Below are 23,612 nucleotides of genomic sequence, written 5' to 3'. Positions count from 1 at the left end.
TCTTAACCAACGCGCCACTCCGCTGGCCCTGTTATTACTATTTTTAAACCCTCATTTGTTCAACTTACTGTAATATGGCTACTATTTCAAGATTTCTGATGAAGCTTCTTTAAATTACCAGAGAGCAAATGTCTCAGCTGCTGTGATCCAGTACTTTGTTTCCTCAGTCTCTTTCATGGGCTTTTCTTTTTCCTTAAAAGTTGGAGTTCGCCAGGTTTCTATACTCATTCCACTGATCTTTTCAACTCTATAGATTTTTCCTAGATTCACCTACCCTCAAAGTGTTAACCACCCTATATCAAAGTTGGTGCAAACATACTTGCAGTTTTTGCATTGTTGAGACTTGCCTTTGATATTGGAATACATTCTTGAATAAATGTAGTTATATTATACATAATTTTAATGCACATTTCTCGCTTTATTTTTTTTGCGAATGACTTATTACTTGCTGTTTATTTTACATGTATTTTAGACTATGGAAATGATGTTAGACAAAAAGCAAATTCGAGAGATTTTCTTATTCGAGTTCGAGATAGGTTGTAATGCAGCGGAGACAACTCCCAACATCAACAATGCATTTGGCCCAGGAACTGCTAACGAACATATAGTGCAGTGGTGGTTCAAGAAGTTTTGCAAATGAGACGAGAGCCTTGAAGATGAGGAGCGTAGTGGCCGGCCATCGGAAGTTGACATTGACCAACTGAGAGCAGCCACTGAAGCTGATCCTCTTACAACTACACGACAAGTTGCCAAAAAACTCAACGTCGACCATTCTACAGTTGTTTGGCATTTGAAGCAAATTGGAAAGGTGAAAAAGCTCGCTAAGTGGGTGCCTCATGAGCTGACTAAAAATTAAAAAAATTATCTTTTTTTTAATTGGGGAGTTTGGGGAGAAGAATAGTGTTGGGGAATTGGGGAAGGTGAATGGCCAAATTTTTGTCCTTCCATCTTAGTTATGGAGGGTGCAGCTAGCTCAGCTTCACGTCTAGTCATGCTGCTCAGCTCAAGGTGCTATGTTCTATTATTTGCGGGTGGGTGTAACCACCATCCCATGGGGGAGTCGAACCGGCACCCTTGTTGTTAAGAAAGCATGGTCTATCCACTGAGCCATCAGGGTGGTAGCTCAACCTCAAGGTGCCGAGTTCAGTCTTAGTTGTGGGTGGGCATAGCCCACCATCTCGAACAGGCAACCTTGTTGTTAGGAGCACGTGCTCTCACAAGCTGAGCCATCCTGACAACTGTTGGCAGCTCAGCAGCGGCGCAGCTCACTGGCCCATTTTGGTATTATCACTGCGTTCTTCCCGGGTAAGGCAGATTGATCGCCGGCCACTGGATGGCTGCTCATGGTGGCTCTTGGCAGCTCACACTGGCTGCCAGCCGCTCACGGTAGCTTACGGGAGCCCACTGCAGCTCCACTGCAGCCTACGCCACTGTTGCAGGTGACTCACGGCAGCTCAGCTTCAGGTTGGGCTGTTGTTCACCATCTTAGCTGTACAGGGCGCAGCATCACTGGTCCTCATGTGGGATCCAAACTGGCACCCTGCTGCTCCAAGCTGGCGTCCCAAGCCAACTCTCAACCAACGCGCCACTCGGCCGGCTCTAGAGCTCACTCTTGAACAAGCTCTTACCAACTGAGTCACTCGGCTGGCCCAAAAATTGTCGTTTTGAAGCGTCATCTTCTCTTATGCTATGCAACAATAATGAACCACTTCTCAATCTGATTGTGATGTGCAACGAAAAGTGGATTTTATACGACAACTGGAGATGACCAGCTCAGTGGTTGGACCTAGAAGCTCTAAAGCACTTCCCAAAGCCAAAACTTGTACCAAAAAAAGGTCATGGTCACTGTTTGGTGGTCTGCTGCCAGTCTGATCCACTACAGCTTTCTGAATCCTGGCGAAACTATTACATCTGAGAAGTATGCTCAGCAAATCGATGAGACGCACCAAAACTGCAACACCTGCAGTTGGCATTGGTCAACAGAAAGGGCCCAATTCTTCTCCACGACAAGCTTCAAAAGTTGAACGAATGGGGCTATGAAGTTTTGCCTCATCTGCCATATTCATCTGATCTCTCGCCAACTGACTACCACTTGTTCAATCATCTCGACAACTTTCTACAGGGAAAATGCTTCTACAACCAGCAGGGTGCAGAAAATGCTTTCTAAGAGTTCATGGAATTCTGAAGCCAGGTTTTTATGCTACAGGAATAAACAAACTTATTTCTCATTGGCAAAAATGTGTTGATTGTAATGGTTCCTACTTTGATTAATAAAAATGTTTTTGAGTCTAGTTATAATGATTTAAAATTCTTGGTCTGAAACCACAATTACTTTTGCACCAAACTAATACTAGTAACTTTCAAATACAGATCTTTCCCGTAAGCTTTAATCTGGTATAACCAACTTCTTTTAGGCACGACTACAAAACACCGCACATTTAATATATCCCAAACTGAACCAACCACTTTCCCACCAATTGATTAGCTTTGGTTTTATATTCTCTGTTGGGAGCACCACTTTCACCTTCCAAGTTATCCACACTACAATCCTAGAAGTCATTTTTTTTTTTTAAAGATTTTTATTGGGGAATTGGGGGGATTGGAACAGCGCTGGGGAATTGGGGGAAGGGGAACAGACAAGTTGCTGTCCTTTTGTTCTTCAGTCTAGTTGTGGAGGACGTTGCTTCACTGGCCCAAGTTGGCACCATCATTGCACTCTTCCCGAGCGAGGCAGATCAGTCGCCGGCTTCTGGACGGCCGCTCACGGCGGCTGTGGCCGCTCCCGCTGGCTGCTGGCTACACACGGTAGCCCATGGCAACCCACTGCAGCAGGGGCTGCAGCCTACGCCGTCGCCGGTGACTCACGGCAGCCCAGCTCCAGGTTGAGCTGTTGTTCAGCATCTTAGCTGTAGAGGGCAGTGTCACTGGCTCTCATATGTGGGATCTGAACCGGGGTCCTCTGGCGTCCCAAGCCAGTTCTTAACCATCGCGCCACTTGGCCGGCCCTAGAAGTCATTTTTGATGACTCTTTTCCATTCAATTCTAATCATGTGCTGTGCTGATTTTACTTCAATGTATTTTTCAAATCTGTCCTCTACTCCATATACCACTCTTTAGTAGTTTAGGACAATAGTTTGGACTACTAACCTACCTCTAAATTGGTCTTCCTACCTTCACATATGCCTCCACTCCTTTTTCTAGATGAATTGTCATAGTAGCCAAAAAAAAAAAAACCCCAAAAAACAAAAAACCACTTTAGCATAAAATTCTTCTATTATTTATAGAATAAAGTCCAAGGTTTCAAACATGACATTCAAGGACTTATAGAATTTGGTCCTCGCCTCCCTCTCGTCTCATTTTTGACTACTCTTCGCATCAGATTCTGTGTTTATCTCTAAGCTGCCTTTGCTAAAACTCCCAAGTGATTCCATAATACCCAAGACATACAGTAACACTACTTTTATCTGTTGATGTGCGTGTCTCCTTCTTTTGCTTCCTAACTGGACTGTAGGCTCCTTGAAGGCAATAATTGTGTCTTATCTTTATTTCTCCACTAGCACAATACCTGATCCATGTTAGATGCTCAATTAATGTTTGTTGAATACTAATGGTCCTATTATCTTCAGAGCCTCTTTGACTTTTCACCCTTATTCCTAATAACCAACCAGTAGCAAAGTTTGATCAGTAGCTTTATGTCTCTTGTAAATATGCGTTCCATTTATTTTTCTTTTTTAATTGGGGAGTTGGGGGAGGGGAACAGTGTTGGAGAATTGGGGAGGGAGACCAGCCAAGTTGTTGTTCTTCAATCTGAGTTGTGGAGGGCGCCAGTCGCCATCTGGCTTCCCGTCGGCAGCTCATGGCCTCTAAGCTCAAAGTGCTGTGTTACAGTCTTAGTTGCGGGTGGGTGTAGCCACCATCTCATGCGGGAGTCAAACAAGCAGCCTTGTTAAGAACGCACACTCTATCCATTGAGCCTTCCGGGCGGCAGCTCGGCTCAAGGTGCCGAGTTCAGTCTTAGTTGCGGGCGGGCATAGCCACCATCTCATGTGGGAGTCAAACCCGGCAGCCTTGTTGTTAAGAGCACATGCTCATTCCACTGAGCCATCTGGGGGGCAGTTCAGCTCAAGGTGCCGAGTTCAGTCTTAGTTGTGGGTGGGCGTAGCCACCATCCCATGCGGAAGTCGAACCGGCAGCCTTGCTGTTAAGAGTGCATGCTGTATCCACTGAGCCATCCAGATGGCAGCTCAGCTCTAGGTGCCGAGTTCAGTCTTAGTTGTGGGCGGGCATAGACCACCATCGAATAGGCAGTCTTGTTGTTAGGAACATGTGCTCTCACCAGCTGAGCCATCCTGCCACCTGCTGGCAGCTCAGTGGCAGCTAAGCTTGGGCGCAGCGTCACTGGCCCACGTGGGAATCGAACTGGCGGCCCTGTGGCTCAGAGTTTGAGCTCTTAAGCTAACTCTTAACCAACTGAGCCACTGAGCTGGCCCTCAATTTATTTTTCAAAGCTATCAACTTAAGTTCTCTACCCTGATTCTTGTACTGTCTCTAACACTTAACCAAAATAGTACAAAATAGCCCCCCAAACTGGTCTTGCCTTTCTGCTGTATCCAGCCTAATTTTCCTAACCCTAGTGATGATTATGTGTATCCTTGGTTTAAAAGCTGTCAACAGGGATCCATTACTTATAGAATTCCATAGAAATGTGGCAACGGTCAGGGCCATTCCTTTCATTTATTTATTCATTTACTGAAAATCCATCAAGCATGTTGCTAGAGCTACAAAAATAAAAACTTCATGGGGAAGACAGATATGTAGATAATCGATCCTATCAGCAGTTGATTCTAAACATGTATATTACTTACCTCTCCACCACAATTGTTACTATTTTCCTGCCTTGGAGCCTTTTTCATGATGTTCTCAATCTTGTCTATTGCTATGAAGCCTTCCTTAATCTTTCATTGGGAGGCAACTTACTCTTCTCTAAAACACAATGAGTTGGTAGGCTAGTATAATAATTCTGATAAAGAAGACAGGAACTGTTTGTTTTCTTATCAGTGTCCAGTGATTCTTGCCACAGTTCTCAATTATTTGTGGAAAGAAAACAGTGACATAGAGAAGGCATGCAGTCATATGATGATTAACATAAATATGATCAGAATGCCTCTCTGAAGGAATTCTACTACTGGATATACTTATAATACAAACTGAAACCCCTAGTAATTCCAACATAGTTGGGGGCACAGAGAAAGAAACATACCCGCCATCTCCTTTACTCACTTTTTGATCAGCAGGAATTGGTTCCTGGGCCTTGAGAAGCGAAGCTCTTTCTTCATCTACCCAGTTCCCCCACTCTTCTGCTGGAGCATTCCAATCAGAGCTGGGATCAGCAGAAGACAGACCATCTAAAATTTAACAGTGTGAATTAGGTATCTATCATTTCTGCCAAAAACTAAAATGCAAGAACTAAAATTCCTTATGGTGAACTATGCTGTAATTTTAACTATTGTTCTTCTTTCTCCCAACATTTTAAGAGCTAGAAAAAGACCAGTAACATGATGGTAAAAACCTTTACCAAACTTCTGCTGGGCACATCGTATGGCTAATTTAATGGAATTTCTAAGTAACTCCAGAAAACTATGAATTAACCATTTAATTCCACTCTCCCTACTTTGTTCAGTGTCTTGAATTTTCTCTCTTTTCACTATTTATCTCTAACTTGGTCTAGGACCTGGTCAATTTTTTGCCCTGATTATTACAACATTTTTGTAATTAATTTAAGGTTCTTCTCCAAATTCACCAAGTCATGACAGAATACTTAACCTCTTCTTTTTCCTCTTCCTTTTTAAATACTTAACTTGTACCTTTTTTTATTTTTCATATATTCAATACTACTTTTATCATTCCAAAATATGTGAGTCATTTTCTGGGCTTCTATCATCCTATTCTCGCAAATAAATTTTTATTCTAGCCTTCCAAATTCCTTTCTTTCACTCTAGGAGGCACTGAATTCTACCTCCTTTGGGGAGCTGTCACTGGCTTATTCTAAAAGGGAAAAACATTCTTTGGCTTTACCCTGGTTAAATAAGTTGCCCTCAAAGTTAATTCTTCCCTCCTCTTCCAGAACATCCCATACACTTCCATATGTACACTCCTGGAATGACTTATAGTCAGGTTTCACTTATACTGGTTTAAGATAACAGAGGTTAGGCTCGATTTCTAAAAGTTAACAAGTCATTCTAATGTTTCTGGAATTTCTGTTCTATTCCACTGACTTATTCCTGGGGTAGTGCCATACATAATATTAATTCTATAATACATTTGAGTATCTAGAGTATCTAGAACAACAAATCTGCCTGTATTCCTCTTATTTTCTTTGCTAGTCTTGTTTTTCCCCGTGAACTCTATATTTTTGTTTAAATGGGAGGTATTAAGATACTTCTTCATGAAGGCTTTAAATCCCATGCTTTGGAAGAAAACATAATGATCTAGGAAAAAGTTCACAGAAAAAAAAATAATAGACAAAACTATATAGTATGATCCCAAATTTCTATAAAGAGATACAAGAAAATAATACATTAATAATAGATATATTTTAGAGGAATTACATCTTACTGAGCAATTATGCACTAGAATTAGAACTTAAGCTAGGTAGGTACCATAGAGATAAAAATCAGTATGACATAATCCCTCCCCCCACATGGAGCTCACAATCTATCTTTTAGGAATTGAGAAAGGTAAGTACAACAGATAGAATGATAGATTTTACAGTACAGAGTGATAGATTCTGACACAGGGAGTGATGAAAGGGAGAAGAGAGCAAAACCAGTAGAGCATGGGGAAAGGCTGAAAATGTAGGCAAGAATTTACTATAGTCTAGTGGAGGAAAAACATGAAACAAATGACTACAAGTGTGAAATGTGTTACAAAAAAGGAAGTCCCTTCCTATATTTAAAATGTACTATACCATAAGCAGGTATCCTAAGCCAGTATTACATAGTAAAATATTAAAAGAGGTTAAGAACATGGACCTTATAGTCAAACAGATCTACATTTGAATATTGCTCTACCACTTAATAACTATGTGACTTTGGTTAAGTTTCTGAATCTTATTGGGCTATATACACAGACTTCATAGGATTGCTGAGAGGATTATATGAGATACATGTTAAGGAGTTCATAGTAAGTGCTCAAGAAATGTAGCTATTGTTTTTACTTATTATTGATGACATTCACAATAGAAAGCCAGTTTCTAAGCTATCAGGCATATATAATTAAGAATTTATTTTTCATAATCCTGATGAATCTCAAGAAGATACACTTTATATGTCTTAATGTAGAAATCATTTTTTACAAATATAAAGGAATCTAGCAGATGTCTGGAACCAAGCGATCATCTTACACCTAGTACTCATTAACAATACTGTTAGGAGATTTGAATGTCAAAGCTGTCCTTGGTTTTGCTTAAACGTCACAAATAAGAAACCCAGATTTGGAAAACTGCTGTCCATAAGCCAGGTCTCTAAGGCCTCTTGCCAGAAAAGAAACTTTATTTTCTTTTATTAAGAAAACAAAGTTTAGGCAAATGAATGGGCAATATATTAACATATAAACTATTTTCTTAATAAATATGGTGGGGGACAAAAATTTGTCAAGTACTTAATAAAATTATCTTTTTTTAAAAGGCTTAGATGGCCATAAGTTTGGGTAATAACTGTAGCATATGGTTTAACTTCTATAAGAACATTAACAGAAGCATAATCTCTTATTCGCTTTATAAAGCTTTATTGGTGATTGTTCCATGTTTATTGACTTCAGATTTTTTTTTTAAAATTAACTGGGATCAAATAAAACGACTTTAAAACAACAGGTTCATCACCTAAAACTAAAAACTGTCACCAGGAGACTTCTTAACACATAATTCTTAAGATTCATGGGCCTAATGTGCTAATAAACTTCTTAGACATAGTTTCCTTAAAACTGTATAGTTTTATTCATAGTATAGTTCTCTCCATTTATAAATAGGGTATCTCTCATTTTTCAAAATTCCTCCATTAGTTTGCCAATGTCTTTTCAAAGAATCATATGTCTTCAAAATGGCAAGAAATCTGTGTCTATTTAATTTGCTTGTGGAATAATGTTTTAGGCTTAAGCATCTCATAGCTACTCTCTATTTTACCTCAATAAGAAAATGACTGTCAGCTGTTTCTTGTCAGAACTTGATTCAGTATTAACTTTAATAATACAAATCAATTGTGTTAAAAAGACATGCTCCAGTGTCTATATAGGAAATACTAATTAATCCCACTGAGTAGACTAATTTTGCCCCTGGAAGAATATAAACAGCACTTACTAAATATTTACTATGTATCAGGCAGTGTTCTAAGTGCTTTATATACTGTATCATTTAATCCTCTCAACAACTCTGGGCGGGGTTGGGGAAGAACTACAGTTTTTACAGATGACGAAACTGAGGCATAGAATGATAATGTACCTGCTAAGATTCAAACCGAGGTAGTCTGTCCTCAAAGCTCATGCTCTTAGCCCCTTCCCTATGCTGCAGCTAACTCATTCACTCTGGTGTACCAACAGAAACAAAGTTCTGTTCAAAATCTGACCTTTTACAGAAGCTCTGATGATGATGTTCTCTTATGGCTAAGATAATAGATTAACATGTGCCTTTAAAAATGCTATCTTCTGTACTTTAGCATCTTAACCTTATATTCAAGTGCCTGGGTAGAATCAATGCCTTTTTGTCAGATAATGATGTCTATGCCTCAAACCAGAGGGTCAATGTGTTAATCATATTATACTGTTAAATGTAAAGCTAGTGTGTGTGTGCATGTATGTCATTATATACACATACACATACACTTTGTACATTAGTGATCTCAAGTACTAATCATGCATTTTACAAATTTAGAAAGGAATAAGTAAATTCAAGTACCGAAATTAGCCACATTAAAGATGATAAGACAAAAAATAAAATTCACAGAGGAAATGACATTAAAGAGAAACTCTGAACTTAAGACTGTCAATACAGCATAACAAACTTGAGAAAGATGGTGTTCCTGATACTTACTAGTTTAAGTACAGTCATATGGATACATTTTTTCAGTCTTTTATTTTAGCAGCCAATCACGCTTTTCATATTACAAGAATTCTAAGATAGATAAAAGTTGAGAAGCCTTGAGCCCCGTTTGCTCGATTTCCTCAGCCTCAAGCCATAGCTGCCCATGACACCTCACTGCTATTTTCTTACAGTTACTCCTACTGTTCCGATAATCACTCACTTCTATCCTGCACATACCTGATCATTCTTCCCAAAGTACAGATAGACTATTTTTTCCAAAAACAGTGCTTTCACATCTTTGTAATACCTTGTATTTATACGATACTTAATAATTTACAGAGCTTTCATATTTATTCATTACCTCATTAAAACCTCACAATCTATAGAAGTAGCTATGACAAATTATTTGCTCCATTTTACAGCTCAATTAATCTAGATTCCAAGATACGTGACAAAGTCCAAGTCATATGAGGTACTATATTTTAAAGTTAGGATTAGACTAGGATCTACCTTCTACACTAGTAACTCCAATTCCCACCGCCCCAGATTTTAGCCAGCAATTCAAGGCTTTTCACATTATGGCCCTCCCTAATCTACGTTTCCAACTTCATCTCTCCCTAATCTGTAAGAACTGTGCTTCAACTAATCTATACAGAGACTAATTAATGTACAGACTAATCCTTGTGTTGCGAGCTTACCTTCATGATTACAATCATCACCAACGCTGTGCCTGCCATGTAGTGGTTAAGAGTATGAACTCTAGAGCCAAACTACCAAAGCTCAATACCCACCTCCTTGACTTAACTAGCTGTGTGGCCTGGGGAAAGTTCAATAACTTTTCTTTGCCTCAGTTTCTTAATCTGGTAAATGTCGGGGGGAAAAAAAACCTACCTCATAGAATTATTATAAGCATTCAATTATCAATATGCACAAGACTCAGACCAGTGCCTGGCACACAATCACGCTTTTATCATTATTACTACTGAACACCTGTGTAAAAAGTGCTGCACTATATACTGAGGATATAAGAGTGAAAGTTCCTATCTTCAGAGGATTTCAACTCTGAAGAAAAACATATTCTTGAAAAAAATTCTTTTACAAAGACCAAAATGGTGGAAAGTCCCAAAAGGTAGGTACTAAATAAACAGCAGAAAAAAAAAATGCTATAAAAATTCTGAGAATGGATTAAATTCTCAGGTTTGGAGTTGTAGGGGAAAAAACAATCCTTTTTTTAAAAAAATTAGGTGGTATGGGCTTTCTGAACATAAAAACCATATTATTTTTCCCTTCCTATTTTTTATGACTCTTGCCTTTAATATTCTTATGCTTTTACTGGAAATCAGGCTAAAAAATGGTTTTTGACTGTAAAAAAAACTTGCACACCTTACAAATTCAAAGTCATTCCTGTATATTCTATTTATTATACTAAAACTAGGAAGAGAAACAACATTCATTTAAAGCAAAAATTTGAAAAATTACAAAAATTAGAGTAACTATAAGAAAACTTCATGTTGAAATATTGCCTCAATCACAAAAAGTGAATTTGGTTTTAATCCTATAGGTGTATTCAATAATCAGTTTACAAGTAGTACATTTGGTATTAAATTAAATTACTGTGACCTAAAAGGTATGAAATTAGGATTAAAATTATAATATAAAGTATGAATTCAGGGCGCTAGAAAGAAAATTCTGAAAAAAAGAAACAAAAAACAAACAAAAAACCCCCAAACTGATAATTTTTAAAAGGACATACTTAACCCAGACCATTCATCATCGATATAGGGTTGATTACGGCTAACATCCCACTGATAATCAGAAGTGGTAGACTGAGAAACTGGCTCAGCAGTAGACCCTTAAATGAAAACGAATGCAATAAAATTAAAAATGGAATTTTCTAATGATGTTTCACAACAATAGTTCTATACTTTGTACATGGAGACTTAATTATTATTTTTTGTATTTCTCCTAAAAGGAAAAATTCAGACATTATAAAAAGAGTCAACATAAAGGAAAAGTAGTATTAAGGGTAATTTTAGATTAAGCAAGATAATCACTTATCTAATTCATATTTTTCTCTAGTACCAATCCATTAGATTTTTGTCTTTTATAATATATTCTTCAAACTAGTTATCTACAAATGTCAAGAAGTCAAAAAAAGTTGTTTTATTTTTCTTCTTAATTGAAAATAATAAAACACAAAAGAAATTCCGAATGTTTCAGGATATCCTATTCTTAGAACCCTGAAGGAGAGAACTAGAAAATATATGAGTTTGCTAGAACCTTCTCAGGGAAAGGTAAAGAGATAGATGATTATTCTAGAGAGGTGAGACAGACAGAAGCCAAAGATAAGAAAGTTACGCTGCTAGTTTAGAGACCAAGTTAAATTCAGGTGCATTTAGCACAAAGAGAATACAGCTGACCCTTGAACAACATGGGTTTGAACTAAGCAGGTATACTTCCATGTGTTATTTTTTCCAACAAGTACTGTAAATATTTTCTCTTATGATTTTCTTAATATTTTCTTTCCTGTAGCTTACTTTATTGTCAGAGTACAGTATATAATACATATAAAACATGTGTGAATAGACCGTTTTCAGTAAGGCTTCCAGTTAACAATAGGCTATTAGTAGGTAAGTTTTGGGGGAGTCAAGTTACACATGAATTTTCAACTACATGTGGGGTCAGCACCCACCTCTAACTTTCTCATTGTTCAAGGGTCAACTGTATTATCTTCTGAGTTTTTTCCATTTTTATTTTTTTATGGGGGGGGGGTTGAAAAATTGATGGGGTAAGAGTTGGGGTCACACAGTCCTTTAGGAATTTGATGAAAGCTGTGGTAGACTACTGTCCAGAATTTACACACAATTTTGCATATAGTTTTGGGGGCATATAAGTTCATGGGTGCCAGGTCAAAAAACCTTGCTCTATAGCATATATTCATTTCAGGATACACATGTAAAGCAGAGGCTCTCCATCAAGGATATATACAGTGGGTGCCAAAAAAATGTATACGCATTTTAAGAAAGGAAAAAACTGTATTAAAATTGCAATATTCAATATATACCAATAACGTAAGATGAATACAGGTCATGTGTATACATTTTTTTGGCACTCCTGGTATATACCCTAGACTTTCTGAATCAGAATTTCCATATAAAGCAGAGTCCTTGGGTGACTCTGATATTCACTTTGGATTAAGAGCCACTGATATAAAGAAAGGAATATCTACCTGTTAGTATAGAAGACACATACAATCACTTCCTCTGATCTACGTAAGTCCTTACTAACATAAAATTTCACTTGGTTATAAATAATTTTACTAGCATCTACTAATATAAACTGCTTGATATATACTCAAAACAGTTTTATATTTTTATATACATTTTAACAGAGTAACACTATAAAATTCATATATAATTAGCACATTAGCAGTTTAGAAGCACTATAGTAATAATGTTGCTATTTCTTTAGCAGCCCATGTTGCTTTCTCCGAATATATGAGGAGAATAGCATTGGTGTTGAACCTAGTCACCAAATGAAGGAAGCAATTAACTTGTACCCTTGGAACTGAAATGTAGTCTATGAGGCCAGGGGCTCATAGCTATGACCTATAGTCCAACTCCAGCCACCCCTTCTTTGTATAGCCCATGAGCCAAGAATAGTTTCACATTTTTAAATAGTTGAAAAAAAAATCAAAAGAATAATTCAGAACCAGACACAGTCCTCTGTTTATGTATCATTTCTAGATGCTTTCTTGCTACAATGGCAGAATTAAGTAGCTGCAGCAGAGACAGTGTGGTCCACAAAGCCTCAAATGATTATTATTGGGCCCCTCACTTTTGACTCCAGGCACTGTGGAACTACACAATCAGTACACTGGGTCCATGAATTCCAACATTAACCAAAAATTAAAAACTAAACATCTCCCACGATTAAGTAATATTTATTAAGTACATATAGCTTCTACATGATTAATAAAAGGCATATCCATTTAAGCTATGCTAAATTGATAGTAGTTTGTTAGTTAATAATGTACTTTCTAATCAACGTACACTCAAAGTAGAGTTGTTCTATGAGGGTCCATAAAACCTGAGAGGCTTAGCTATAAACATATGATGAATAAGGGCAAATAGAAATAAAATGCCAAACTGCAAGAATTTGGAGTACACTAGTAACAGCAGAGTATCACGACCCTGAAAGGAAGATCTTCCATTTGCACTTGTCAGTGTGCCAATGCACTTCAGTTATGTTAGGCCACAGAATCTTCCTACCTCCACTACAGAAAGAACTAAGCCACTTGCAGATTAAGAATTTAGGTCGTTCTCCCCTTTATTAAGGCCTCTGACACTTTTTATTACTTATCTATTATTATTTATGTTGATAGCAGTAGTTGACGCTGATTATTTTTTCAAATAGCAAATGTTAATATTAATTTAAACAGAAATTTTTTTGTTAACTAAATGAAAGACTGTTTTCACATACCAGAAACAGCAGAGTTAAGTGTGAGAGATGCAAAAGAAGCAGAATTCTGTTCAGAGGTATTCATTCCCCTATCCACACTAGACCAAGCAGCTGTTAAAATAAAGAACGTCACTTGGAACCTTCAATTTGCAATGAAATTTGAAAGATATGTACAGATTTAAAACTATGATAACAATATTGAAAGATAACCTTAGAAATTAGAACCACTTAATATATCCATAGCTACTATTTATTGAAAGTCTATTTATGTGCTGGGCTCTTTACATCAACCACTTTTAATCCTTAGGGCAACACTGCTAGGCAAAGTTTCTGAGTAGTTAAGCAACTTGCCAGAAAGCAGGTGAGCTAAGACTGGGACTTGGGCTGATTTCCAAAGCCTCTGCTCCTTCCACTATAGCTAGCTACATTATTATTTATCATAATTAAGCTACAACTATGGGCCAGGCACTGAACTTGATATTCATTTTAGACAATCCTTACAACTACTTAAATGAGGTTCATACAGATTAAATAACGTCTAATTTCCATAAAAGCTAGTATGTGGAAAAGGGATTCATATCAACCATCTATCTGAACTAGTCCGTCATTCCGTTACACCATGCTATCTTCTCAACATTTTCAAGAGATTTCTTACTTATATGAGCATTTTAAAGAACATATACATCCATGATACCAGTCACACCTCTTTCTTCTGATTCACTGCAAACCTAATTTAATATACAGTTCCCTTTCAATGTCAAAAACGTCTTAATCCATCTAGGCAGGAACTCTAATGTGCTGCTTAATTTTATCTGTAGCAACATTAAGTAAGCACCATCTGATTTATGTCCTGATTATGAAAATGCTACATAGCTTTCATAAGTAAATTCCAAATATTTTAAAAGGTCAGAGTTTTTAACATTACTTGGCAAAACTTGACCATTTCTTTTATTAAATGTGAAAGGATGCTTCACAGCATAGAAATTTATGCTTTCTTCACTGCTGAAAATGAGGCTGGGAATTTAGGGATTGTCTCTTCTTTCCCCCAAATTTTTATATTTCTACACAATTTCTGGACATTGCGGGGTACGGGGGTGGTGGGGTGAGGGCAAGAACAAGCTTAGGAACAATATTAGTAAATGATCTCAAGTTTGCATAAGTCTTTCTAAGCTTAAAAGTGATGGTTAAAGCAAATAACTTAGGAAGAACGTTTTTTTCCCTACTTAAATACTAAGGAGTTTGTAGTATCTACTGTTTCCCACAAATTAAAAGAAATATATTAACAAAAAGTATCTGCAGCAAGCACAACAGAAAAATTATGTTTAACGCACAGGAATTACAACTTAAAAAAACCAAACCAGTACACAGGACATTAGACAAATGGGCAAAGAACATGAATAGACAATTCATAAAAGAAATAGAAATGATAAAGTTGTGAAAAATATTCAACCTCATTAGTGATATAAAAAAAAGTTAACCAGGACAATTTCTTACGTTTTGCTTATTAAATTAGAAAAGATTTTAAAAAATATGAATATCCAACCTTGGTCAGCATATGACAAATGACACTCATACTGACACTGATATATAATTAGAACAACTCTCTTAATAAGTACTTTGACAATATGTCATATAGTATTGTAAATATTCATATTCCTTTAACCCAATAATACCACTCTCAAGAATCTATACGAAAGAAATAACCTCAAAACAAATATTGGGTTGTCAGAAAGGTCATGACACATTTTTGCAATGAAAAACAAAAAAAAAAATAAGTCATGACTTTTCCGACAACCCAATGTATTCAATGCAATGTTATTTACAGTGGCTAAAAAAAAAAAAAAAAATCTCCTATAACATGGTAGTTATTTATGCTATACTTATACAATATATTATAGGGTCATCAAATAAAAACACTTATAAAATGTAAGGAAAATATTTATGTTATGATATTAAGTGGGAGGTGGGAACATAAAAATCATATCTGATTTGGATTATGTAAAAAAAAAAAATTGTACACAGAAAAAGAAATACAAAATACAGTGGTTGGCATTGGGTGGTGTAATAAGAGTGGGTTTTTCCTTTTCTTTCTACAGTTTTTCATATTAAACATGGATTTCTTTTCTATAATACATATACACATACCAGAAATTAAGTTTCTTTTAACTTGATGCTCAACAGAAAAAAAGCTTCTCACCTACTAACCTATCTTTAAAACCCAGGGGGAAAATTAATTACAAATAGGCATTTTACAAATAGTAAAACAGTATATAAATGGATGCTATAAACTGTACTTCTGTTCACTAATTTTTAAACTCAACATAACTGTTGAAACTATTTAAAAAGACTGCTCACACATTATACTTATTACATCACTAAAAATACAATTAGCTACATTGATAATTAAATGTGATCAAGTATGTGAAAACACTAAGTAAAGATAATCAATGCTATTATTTACTTATTTAGTTCCTACTTTGCTCCATACGAAGGATCTGAGATGAGTTAATTATTCCTATTATTTCTGTATGGCATTACTAATTTTTCTATTCATGGATCTTTTTTCATTCCTGGAAAATTCAAAATGTACCAGATAGGCAATTTTAAATAAACATAAAAATTTCTAACCGTTCTTACCAATGCCAGAAAATATTGAACGGTCACTCCAACTCCTTCCCCAGTCTTTTCCATTCGTATTAGCATCTCCAGTGTCTTGACTCCAAGCAGATGGCTCAGTTTTCCTCTTGCCTGCAGAGGCAGGTGACACAGAGTTCCACTTTTCCTCACCTGCACTGATCTGCGAGGAGAGTTTTACAGCCTTTTCATTCCAGCCTCCTCCATTTACAGTTAGGTTTTCATTCAGTCCTGAAGAAATTTAAAGAAAAGAAAGATTAAGAATTGATACATGGTTCCTTGTAAAAACTAGAATATCTGCAAATTTCTATGATTGCTCAGTTTATATTTATCACTCATTTCCCCCTCTACTGTCCTCTAAATAGTTTGAGCTTTAAAGATAAAAATGAAGAATTTAAAAAGCGACATGACCACCATGAATGAGTTTTATGTTTTCAACAGCAGAATGACTAGCTCAAAGCAAGTACAATAGAACAAACAGGAAACACATTCTGGTATACTCAGAATACTTACCCACTGAGAATATAAGAACTTCTCCTTAGTTACATGTTCTTTCCTTAAATGTTTACATATATGTTATGTATAAGACAGTAATTCTAAAACCTGGCTGCACATTAAAGTCAACTAAAAAAATTCTTAAAAGTAGATTCTGGATCCTCAGCCCAGACAAATTAAAATCAGAAACTCTAAGGGTGGAGCCTAAGCATCAGTATGTATGTGTATATATATTTGTATGTACATATATATGTCTGTGTGTATATGTATATACACACAGGTGTGTGTGTGTGCATATAAAGACTTGTTTTTTTATATATAGGGTTATCGGAAAAGTCATGATGCATGTTTGCGACAGATGGCACTAGCTCATTTTTGGAAGTACTAGAGTCATTTGTATCTATGTTATTGCTATGTCATTTGACAGCTGACAGTTCTAGCTTCATTCTAAAAAAAAATGAGCGATTTGGTTGAGTTTTGCGGATTTTACAAGTTGAAGATGGAAGACCAAACTGCATTTTTGCCATATTTTGCTGTTTTACTTCCATAGAGAGAAGAATGTGTGTCAAGCTTGTGAAAAGTTGCACAGAGTTTACGGTGACAATGCTCTACAAGAACGTCCATGCCAACGATGGTTCACAAAATTCCGTGCTGGTGATTTTGATCTCAACGATGCTCCTCGGTCAAGGAGGCCCACCGAGGTTGATGACAACAAACTAAAGGCATTGATCAAGTCAAACTCGCTTTACACGACACGAGAGATTGAACATCCATCATTCAAGTGCTCACGACCACCTGAAGAAGCGGGATACATAAGCAAGCTCGTTATTTGGGTTCCGCATGAACTCAAGGAAGTTCATTTGACGGTGCATATAAACACCTGCAATATGCTCATTAAACGTGAGGAAAATGATCCTTTTTTGAAGCGACTGGTAACTGGTGACGAGAAGTGGATTGTTTACAACAATGTGGTGTGCAAACGGTCTTGGTCCTGACGTGATGATTCACCTCAAACGACATCAAAAGCAGACATTCATCAGAGGAAGATTATGCTCTCATTGTGGTGGGATTTTAAAGGTGTCGTGTTTTTGAGCTCCTACCAAGGAACCAATCAATCAATCTGAATGTGTACTGTTGGCAATTGGACAGTTTGAACGAATCCATCATCCAGAAACGTCCAGAGCTTGTTAATTGTACAGGAGTTGTGTTCCATCGCGACAACGCGAGACCACACACAAGTTTGATCACCTGTCAAAAATTATTGGAGCTTGGATGGGATGTGTTGCCACACCCACCATACTCGCCTGACCTTGTGCCATCAGACTTCCACTTGTTTCGCTCTCTTCAAAACTCCTTGCGTGGTACAACGTTCAATTCAGATGAGGCTGTAAATCAGCACCTTGTTCAGTTTTTCGCAAATAAAGACAGGTCCTTCTATGAGCGAGAACTTATGAAGCTCACTGAAAGATGGCAAAAGGTTATCGAACAAAACGGGCAATATACCATTGATTGATCTTTGTTCTTTATATAAATAAATGACCTTTGAAAAACATAAACTAAATATGTCATGACTTTTCCAACAACCCAATACATGGTGTGTTGTTTTTCTAAGCTTCCTAGATGATTGTAATGTGTAGCCAGGATTGAGAACCATGGGAATACAGGAAGTGGACAGTGCCAAGAACAAGCCTAAAATGAGAAGGTTGCTTTTATTCCTGAATTCATGTTTTACTACAGCACTATAGCTTTTAGGTAAGGTATACCACTCTACTTAATTCAATCTTTATCATAAACAAGTAAATAAAGTATATTTTCTATTCATGAAGCACTGTATGACTTTAGACTATAGTCCATTTATTGTGAAATATTTGATACTTTTAAAAAAGCGGTTTTAAAGATTATAGGTATTAAGGCTTTTTTCTTAATAAACAGTGGAAAAGTTGACAATAAACACAAGTCCAAAAAAAAAAATTCCTCTTTTCTCCAATGGCTTAAATTATGCAAGCAAGAACCAAAACTACATATAAACTATTACTAAAAGAATGTTTTTACATATTGGGAGGAGGGGGAAACAACTAGAACATACCAAAGACTTAGAAGTGGGAGTAATTTTTCTTTTAATCTATTTTCCAAAATCTCTGGACTGTGACTCTGTTACTTTAGCAATTAAAAATCATTTTAAGCCTTTTTTCCCGTGTCATTTATGTGAGGAAAGAGACATGTAGGTAAGTTTCCATTTTGATGGGCCTTCAATTTAAGTTACATGTAATTTCTCTCACCCTGAAGTGCAGAATCTCCTTTTCCAGACTTAAAGTTGCTAACTTGAACATTTAGATGAGAGTCACCTGTTTGAAATAGAAACAAAACTTGTTTAATACTAAATAGGCCACTATGTGCATTAAATTAGGAGTAATATACAAATTAATTTTACTTCCTTTTTATAATAAATTGCTCCTTCAAGTACTAAATTCTTACACTGGAAAAGAGTCATTTTTACTCACAACGTATTTCACATTTCATTAAGGAATGAGTTCTTCATTAAAGAACTCATTAAGGAGTTCTTTAGTTACCATCTTCTTTGTCAATTAAATGCAAATAAAGGACCCGGAAATTTCCTAAGTAAATATAGAGTCTGCTGTTCTATGATGGTTATCAAGATTCTTTTAAGTAGGAGCTGGAGAACTGGCCTCTGTAATTGGATTCAATTTTGCCACTTCAACAATACCAGCTGCCTTTTCAACAATCCTGGAAGTGAACACATAAATTTAAGAACTCTGCCAGTGCTTGGGACCAGGACTTAGGAAATACCACAAGAGGTGAGAAAACCTGTTATAACAAAGATACTGTTTCTCTGATACTAAAAAGCATAATGATCAAAATGTATCAAAAACCCAGCCGGCTGAGTGGCTCAGTTGGTTAACAGCTCGCTTAGGAGTTTGAGCTCTGAGTAACAGTGGCTTGAGTCCTGGCCCGAGCTGAGCAGCCGCTGAGCTGCCAACAGGTGGCAGGATGGCTCAGCTAAAAAAAACCCCCCATAAAACACCCCAGCATGACACAGGATTGTGCTAGCAAGGAAGGCATGCACAAGACAATGAAAAAGGGTTCCCAACAGAAACATGAAAGCATTGGGGACAGTGAAAGTGGATTAGAAGTCATGGTTGTACCAAAGCAATAAATTCCACCAAGTCATCAAGCAAAAAAGCAAAAGGTAACAAGGCTAAGAAAGTGGTCTAGAGATAAGTGTCAGGTGGGGAGGCATTTAATAAAAAGGTGAAGGAAGATAAGTTGATGCCTTGAAGCAAGTTGAACAGTATCACTCTGTAGACAGAAGTCTCCAGGGTAAAAATGATAGCAATGTAAAGAGCTACCAAGAAGCTATCAGTGGTGGATAGTTGGAGCGTTGGGAGATGCTTGAGAAGAACATTATCTCAATAACCTTTGAAGTTCTAGTCTAGCTTTATCAAACACCTAGGGGTTGGGGCAACATGAAATCCTGCACTACCCAGAACATGCTTGTTTCTTCATCTTGGAGTAAAAGCGCCTAACATGCAGAATGATGACAAATAATTCCACTTAATAAATGTATTCTCCACTGTAAGAAATGGAGATGTAAGACAGTTGGGGCATGGAAATACACACGAGAAAAAAGAGACAACATCATTTTCTCATGTGACTCAAGGCAGAAATGCAATTTTAATTCAATAAGCCATTCATTAGGCAGTATGTAACAAGTAACACTGCTGGTATCAGGTAAACCAATACATGGTCCACAGTGCTCTCACAAAGAAGGATATATCAGCACAATGATGCAAGCAGTTCAAAATAGTCAGATTTTGACAATGATATTTTGTACATCTGATTAAAAGGAGTTAGATTTGATGAATCATTTTATGTTCTATTAATATACCTTTATTTTTCTTGGAACCAACAGGAAATGATGCAGTTGTAAGTTGCTCAGTGGTAGCTGTGATGGTATTGTCTATCCCAGGGATAGCTGAATCCAATGAACCAGAATCAGTCTGCACCTTATCACGTTTACGTTGCTGTCGTTTCTCTCTGTGGCTAATTTTAGTTTCCCAGGCTCCTGACACAGCCCCAGACAAAAAACGTTATTATTTAGTAAGGGGAAAACAAAAAAGTTGTAGCTTTTAAGGGGAAAATGGGGCAGGGCACACACAAGCTATCATGGTAAGTTCAGATATTACACTTCAAACCAAGAGTGCTGATTATATTAATTCATCCTAAGATTTATTCTAACCTCATTATGTTGTTTTCAGAAGCTAACTACCATTATTTATTCTCATAATTTTTATCAAATCTGTCATCTACGGTTTAGGAAAAATGATATAGAATTCATCGTGTATATCTTTACCTTGCTTGATTTAACTGATAGGAGGGTTATATAACTACTAATAAATGGGTTTATTAGGTGATAACAATTAAATGGCTTACACAAAAATTTTGTACACAGCTTTCTAGGGACAGCATATTTAAAAACAATGGGGGAAAAACCCAAATTGTACTTCTAGGAAACAAAGACAAAACAAATAGCTTTTCAATTGCTCAAGATATTGAGTTAGACCTTAAATTTCAAGGCAGTTCCTTTTAGGAAAAGCACTATTAGATTCGTAAATAATTTAGATAAAAAAGTGTTTCCTAAAAATGTCACAGATCTGTACATTAAAATCTATAGTTATTAAAAAGAACTAGATACAAGATTAAGTGAAACAAATGCAGCTTTGTTATAATGCACCTTGATAAAAAAGTATTAAACTTTTTTCTGTAGTGCTTTCACTTGTTCAAGTTAAGTACCTTCATCAACTTCCTTTCCATCGTGGCGTGAACTGTTTTGCACTGCTTTAGCATCTGACTTTGATTTCTTCTTATTTTTCTTTGACTGAAAGTAAAATAGAATGTTACTTAACATTCAATTACGTTTCTGAAAAGGTACGAGTCAGTAAAATACATAATAAAATGTATGATGCTGACAACCAAAAAATTTAATGTTTGATTAAAAAACAACATAATGGCAATAATATGAGGTTTCCATTTTAGTGGTTACTATGTGTTAATAAGTACTTTATGCTAATTTTATTTATTCCTTAAAAAAACTCAATGGACAAGGTATTATTCCTATTTTAGAGGCAAAAAAATGAAGACAGAGATGTTAAATATTAAATAGGCTATTCTGGGTCAGATTAAGTTAGTGAAAAGTAGTCAAATTAGGAAATAGGTCTATTTGGCTCCAAAGTCTGTGCCCTCAGATGTCATGCTATCCTAAATGAAATCATAAATGAAGTACTAGAACACGGAGTTTTTAGAGCAATAAAATAAAAACCTACTGCTAGTGTTCAGAGGGAAAATGAAGTATTGGTTATTGGTTTTGGATTTCATAAAGCAAACTGTTGGCATACCCTATGTATAATAAATTATAGAATCAATTATACAAAGTAGAAATTTTGTGTTTCAAAGCAATATGAAAATACCTAAGATTTGTATTTGGTAGATGTTTAATAATTCATTTAAGAAAAAAATACACACACAAGATATGGACATTGTGGAATGCCCTTCCAATTCCCTTCTGATAACACTATTTTCTCTTTTCAAAAGCTTGCTAAAAACTTCATGAAGCCCTGATTTCTATACTTAGATAAATGTTTCCAGAAGAAAATATTCATAAAATAGTGATTTTATTTATACTTTGTATTCACTCATTTATTTATTGAGATTGGTTATGTATATATTGTTGTGCACTATCTTAAAGCTAAGTTTACAATGAAACAGAGATTGTATCTTCATAAGTCTTTTTTATGGGTAAGCAGCATATGGGTTTTGGTAAGCAATAAATGACAGCTAACTGCTTTTGCTATCAATAAACTACTTGCAAATATTCTCAAGTGGCATGACCTCTTTTTTTATTGACATGATCTCTTAAAGGCAATTAAAATTATCTTTGACAATGGAAGTATATAAAAAACTATTAAAAATGTTTTACATTCCCATAGTTGATTTGCATTTGTTTGTTTCATTGCATGTTCTTACTATCATGAACATGCATCATGTTTAACCTATTGCTTTATTACGTCTACCAAACCAGGCTCATATCTACTTTTTAAAAATTAAGACATCATCCACATAACATAATACTTACCGTTTTTAAGTGAACAATGCAGTGGTTTTCAGTATATTTGAAGTTATACAACTATCACCATTATCTAATTCCAGAACATTTCCATGATCCCAAAAAGAAATGTGGTACCCATTAGCAGTCCCCACTGGCACCCAATGTGAATTTTCTGTCTGTCTGTCTCTCTCTGATATCCACTCTTAAGTGAGGATAACACACTGATCATCTGTCAATACAGCCCAGAGAACGGGTCAGCAAACCTTTTCTATAAAGGGCCAAATAGTAGTAAATACATATATTTCAGGCTTTGCAGGACATGTGATCTACATGGAACAACCACATAACTGTCGCTACGTGATGTAACCAGGTACAGTATATAACTGAATGGGTGTGACTGTGTTCCAATGGAGTTTTATTTACAAAAATAGGCACCTGGATGGATTTGGGAAGCTGGAGTTTGCCAAACCCTGATCTAGAGCAGCAAAGTCAAATAGAAATATAATGCAAGTCACATATGTAATTTAAAATTTTCTAGCAGACATATGTTAAAAAGTTAAAAGAAACAGGTACATTAATTTTAATGTATTTATCCCAACACACCCAAAATACTATCATTTTAAATGTAATCAATAAAAAACTATTACGGTATTTCCCCATGTATAAGACACACCCTTTTTTGAAAAATTTGGGGTCTAAAAACTGGGTGCGTCTTATATAGTAGTTGTGGATTTTTTTTATTATTATTTTTTATTGTGAAATACACATTTTTTAGAATTAGTTTCAGCTGTACAATACAGTGCAATAGTTATACTTTTTACCCCT

The 23,612-nt window shown here is 36.2% G+C and overlaps 1 protein-coding gene across 4 annotated transcripts in view; it reads right to left on the bottom strand.

Annotated features, from left to right (window-relative positions):
• The window catches only part of MTDH (metadherin), a 99,118-nt gene that overhangs the window by 12,234 nt on the left and 63,272 nt on the right, over window positions 1-23,612 (bottom strand). For 2 of the 4 annotated variants that reach the window (XM_019642545.1, XM_019642542.1), the window contains exons 3-9: window positions 21,476-21,560; window positions 20,571-20,747; window positions 18,943-19,008; window positions 16,172-16,399; window positions 13,556-13,645; window positions 10,827-10,925; window positions 5,281-5,405 (exon numbers count right to left, since the gene is read on the bottom strand). In XM_019642545.1, the coding sequence (XP_019498090.1) occupies window positions 5,281-5,405; window positions 10,827-10,925; window positions 13,556-13,645; window positions 16,172-16,399; window positions 18,943-19,008; window positions 20,571-20,747; window positions 21,476-21,560 (870 nt within the window). The remainder of the gene's footprint in view (window positions 1-5,280; window positions 5,406-10,826; window positions 10,926-13,555; window positions 13,646-16,171; window positions 16,400-18,942; window positions 19,009-20,570; window positions 20,748-21,475; window positions 21,561-23,612) is intronic. The other 2 variants (XM_019642543.1, XM_019642544.1) reach the window with 2 other exon arrangements.

Source organism: Hipposideros armiger, unplaced genomic scaffold (assembly GCF_001890085.2).
Source record: "Hipposideros armiger isolate ML-2016 unplaced genomic scaffold, ASM189008v1 scaffold_70, whole genome shotgun sequence".
Lineage (NCBI taxonomy): Eukaryota > Metazoa > Chordata > Mammalia > Chiroptera > Hipposideridae > Hipposideros > Hipposideros armiger.
Note: the sequence above shows the minus strand (reverse complement) of the source record. Positions and strands in the feature narration are given on the sequence as shown.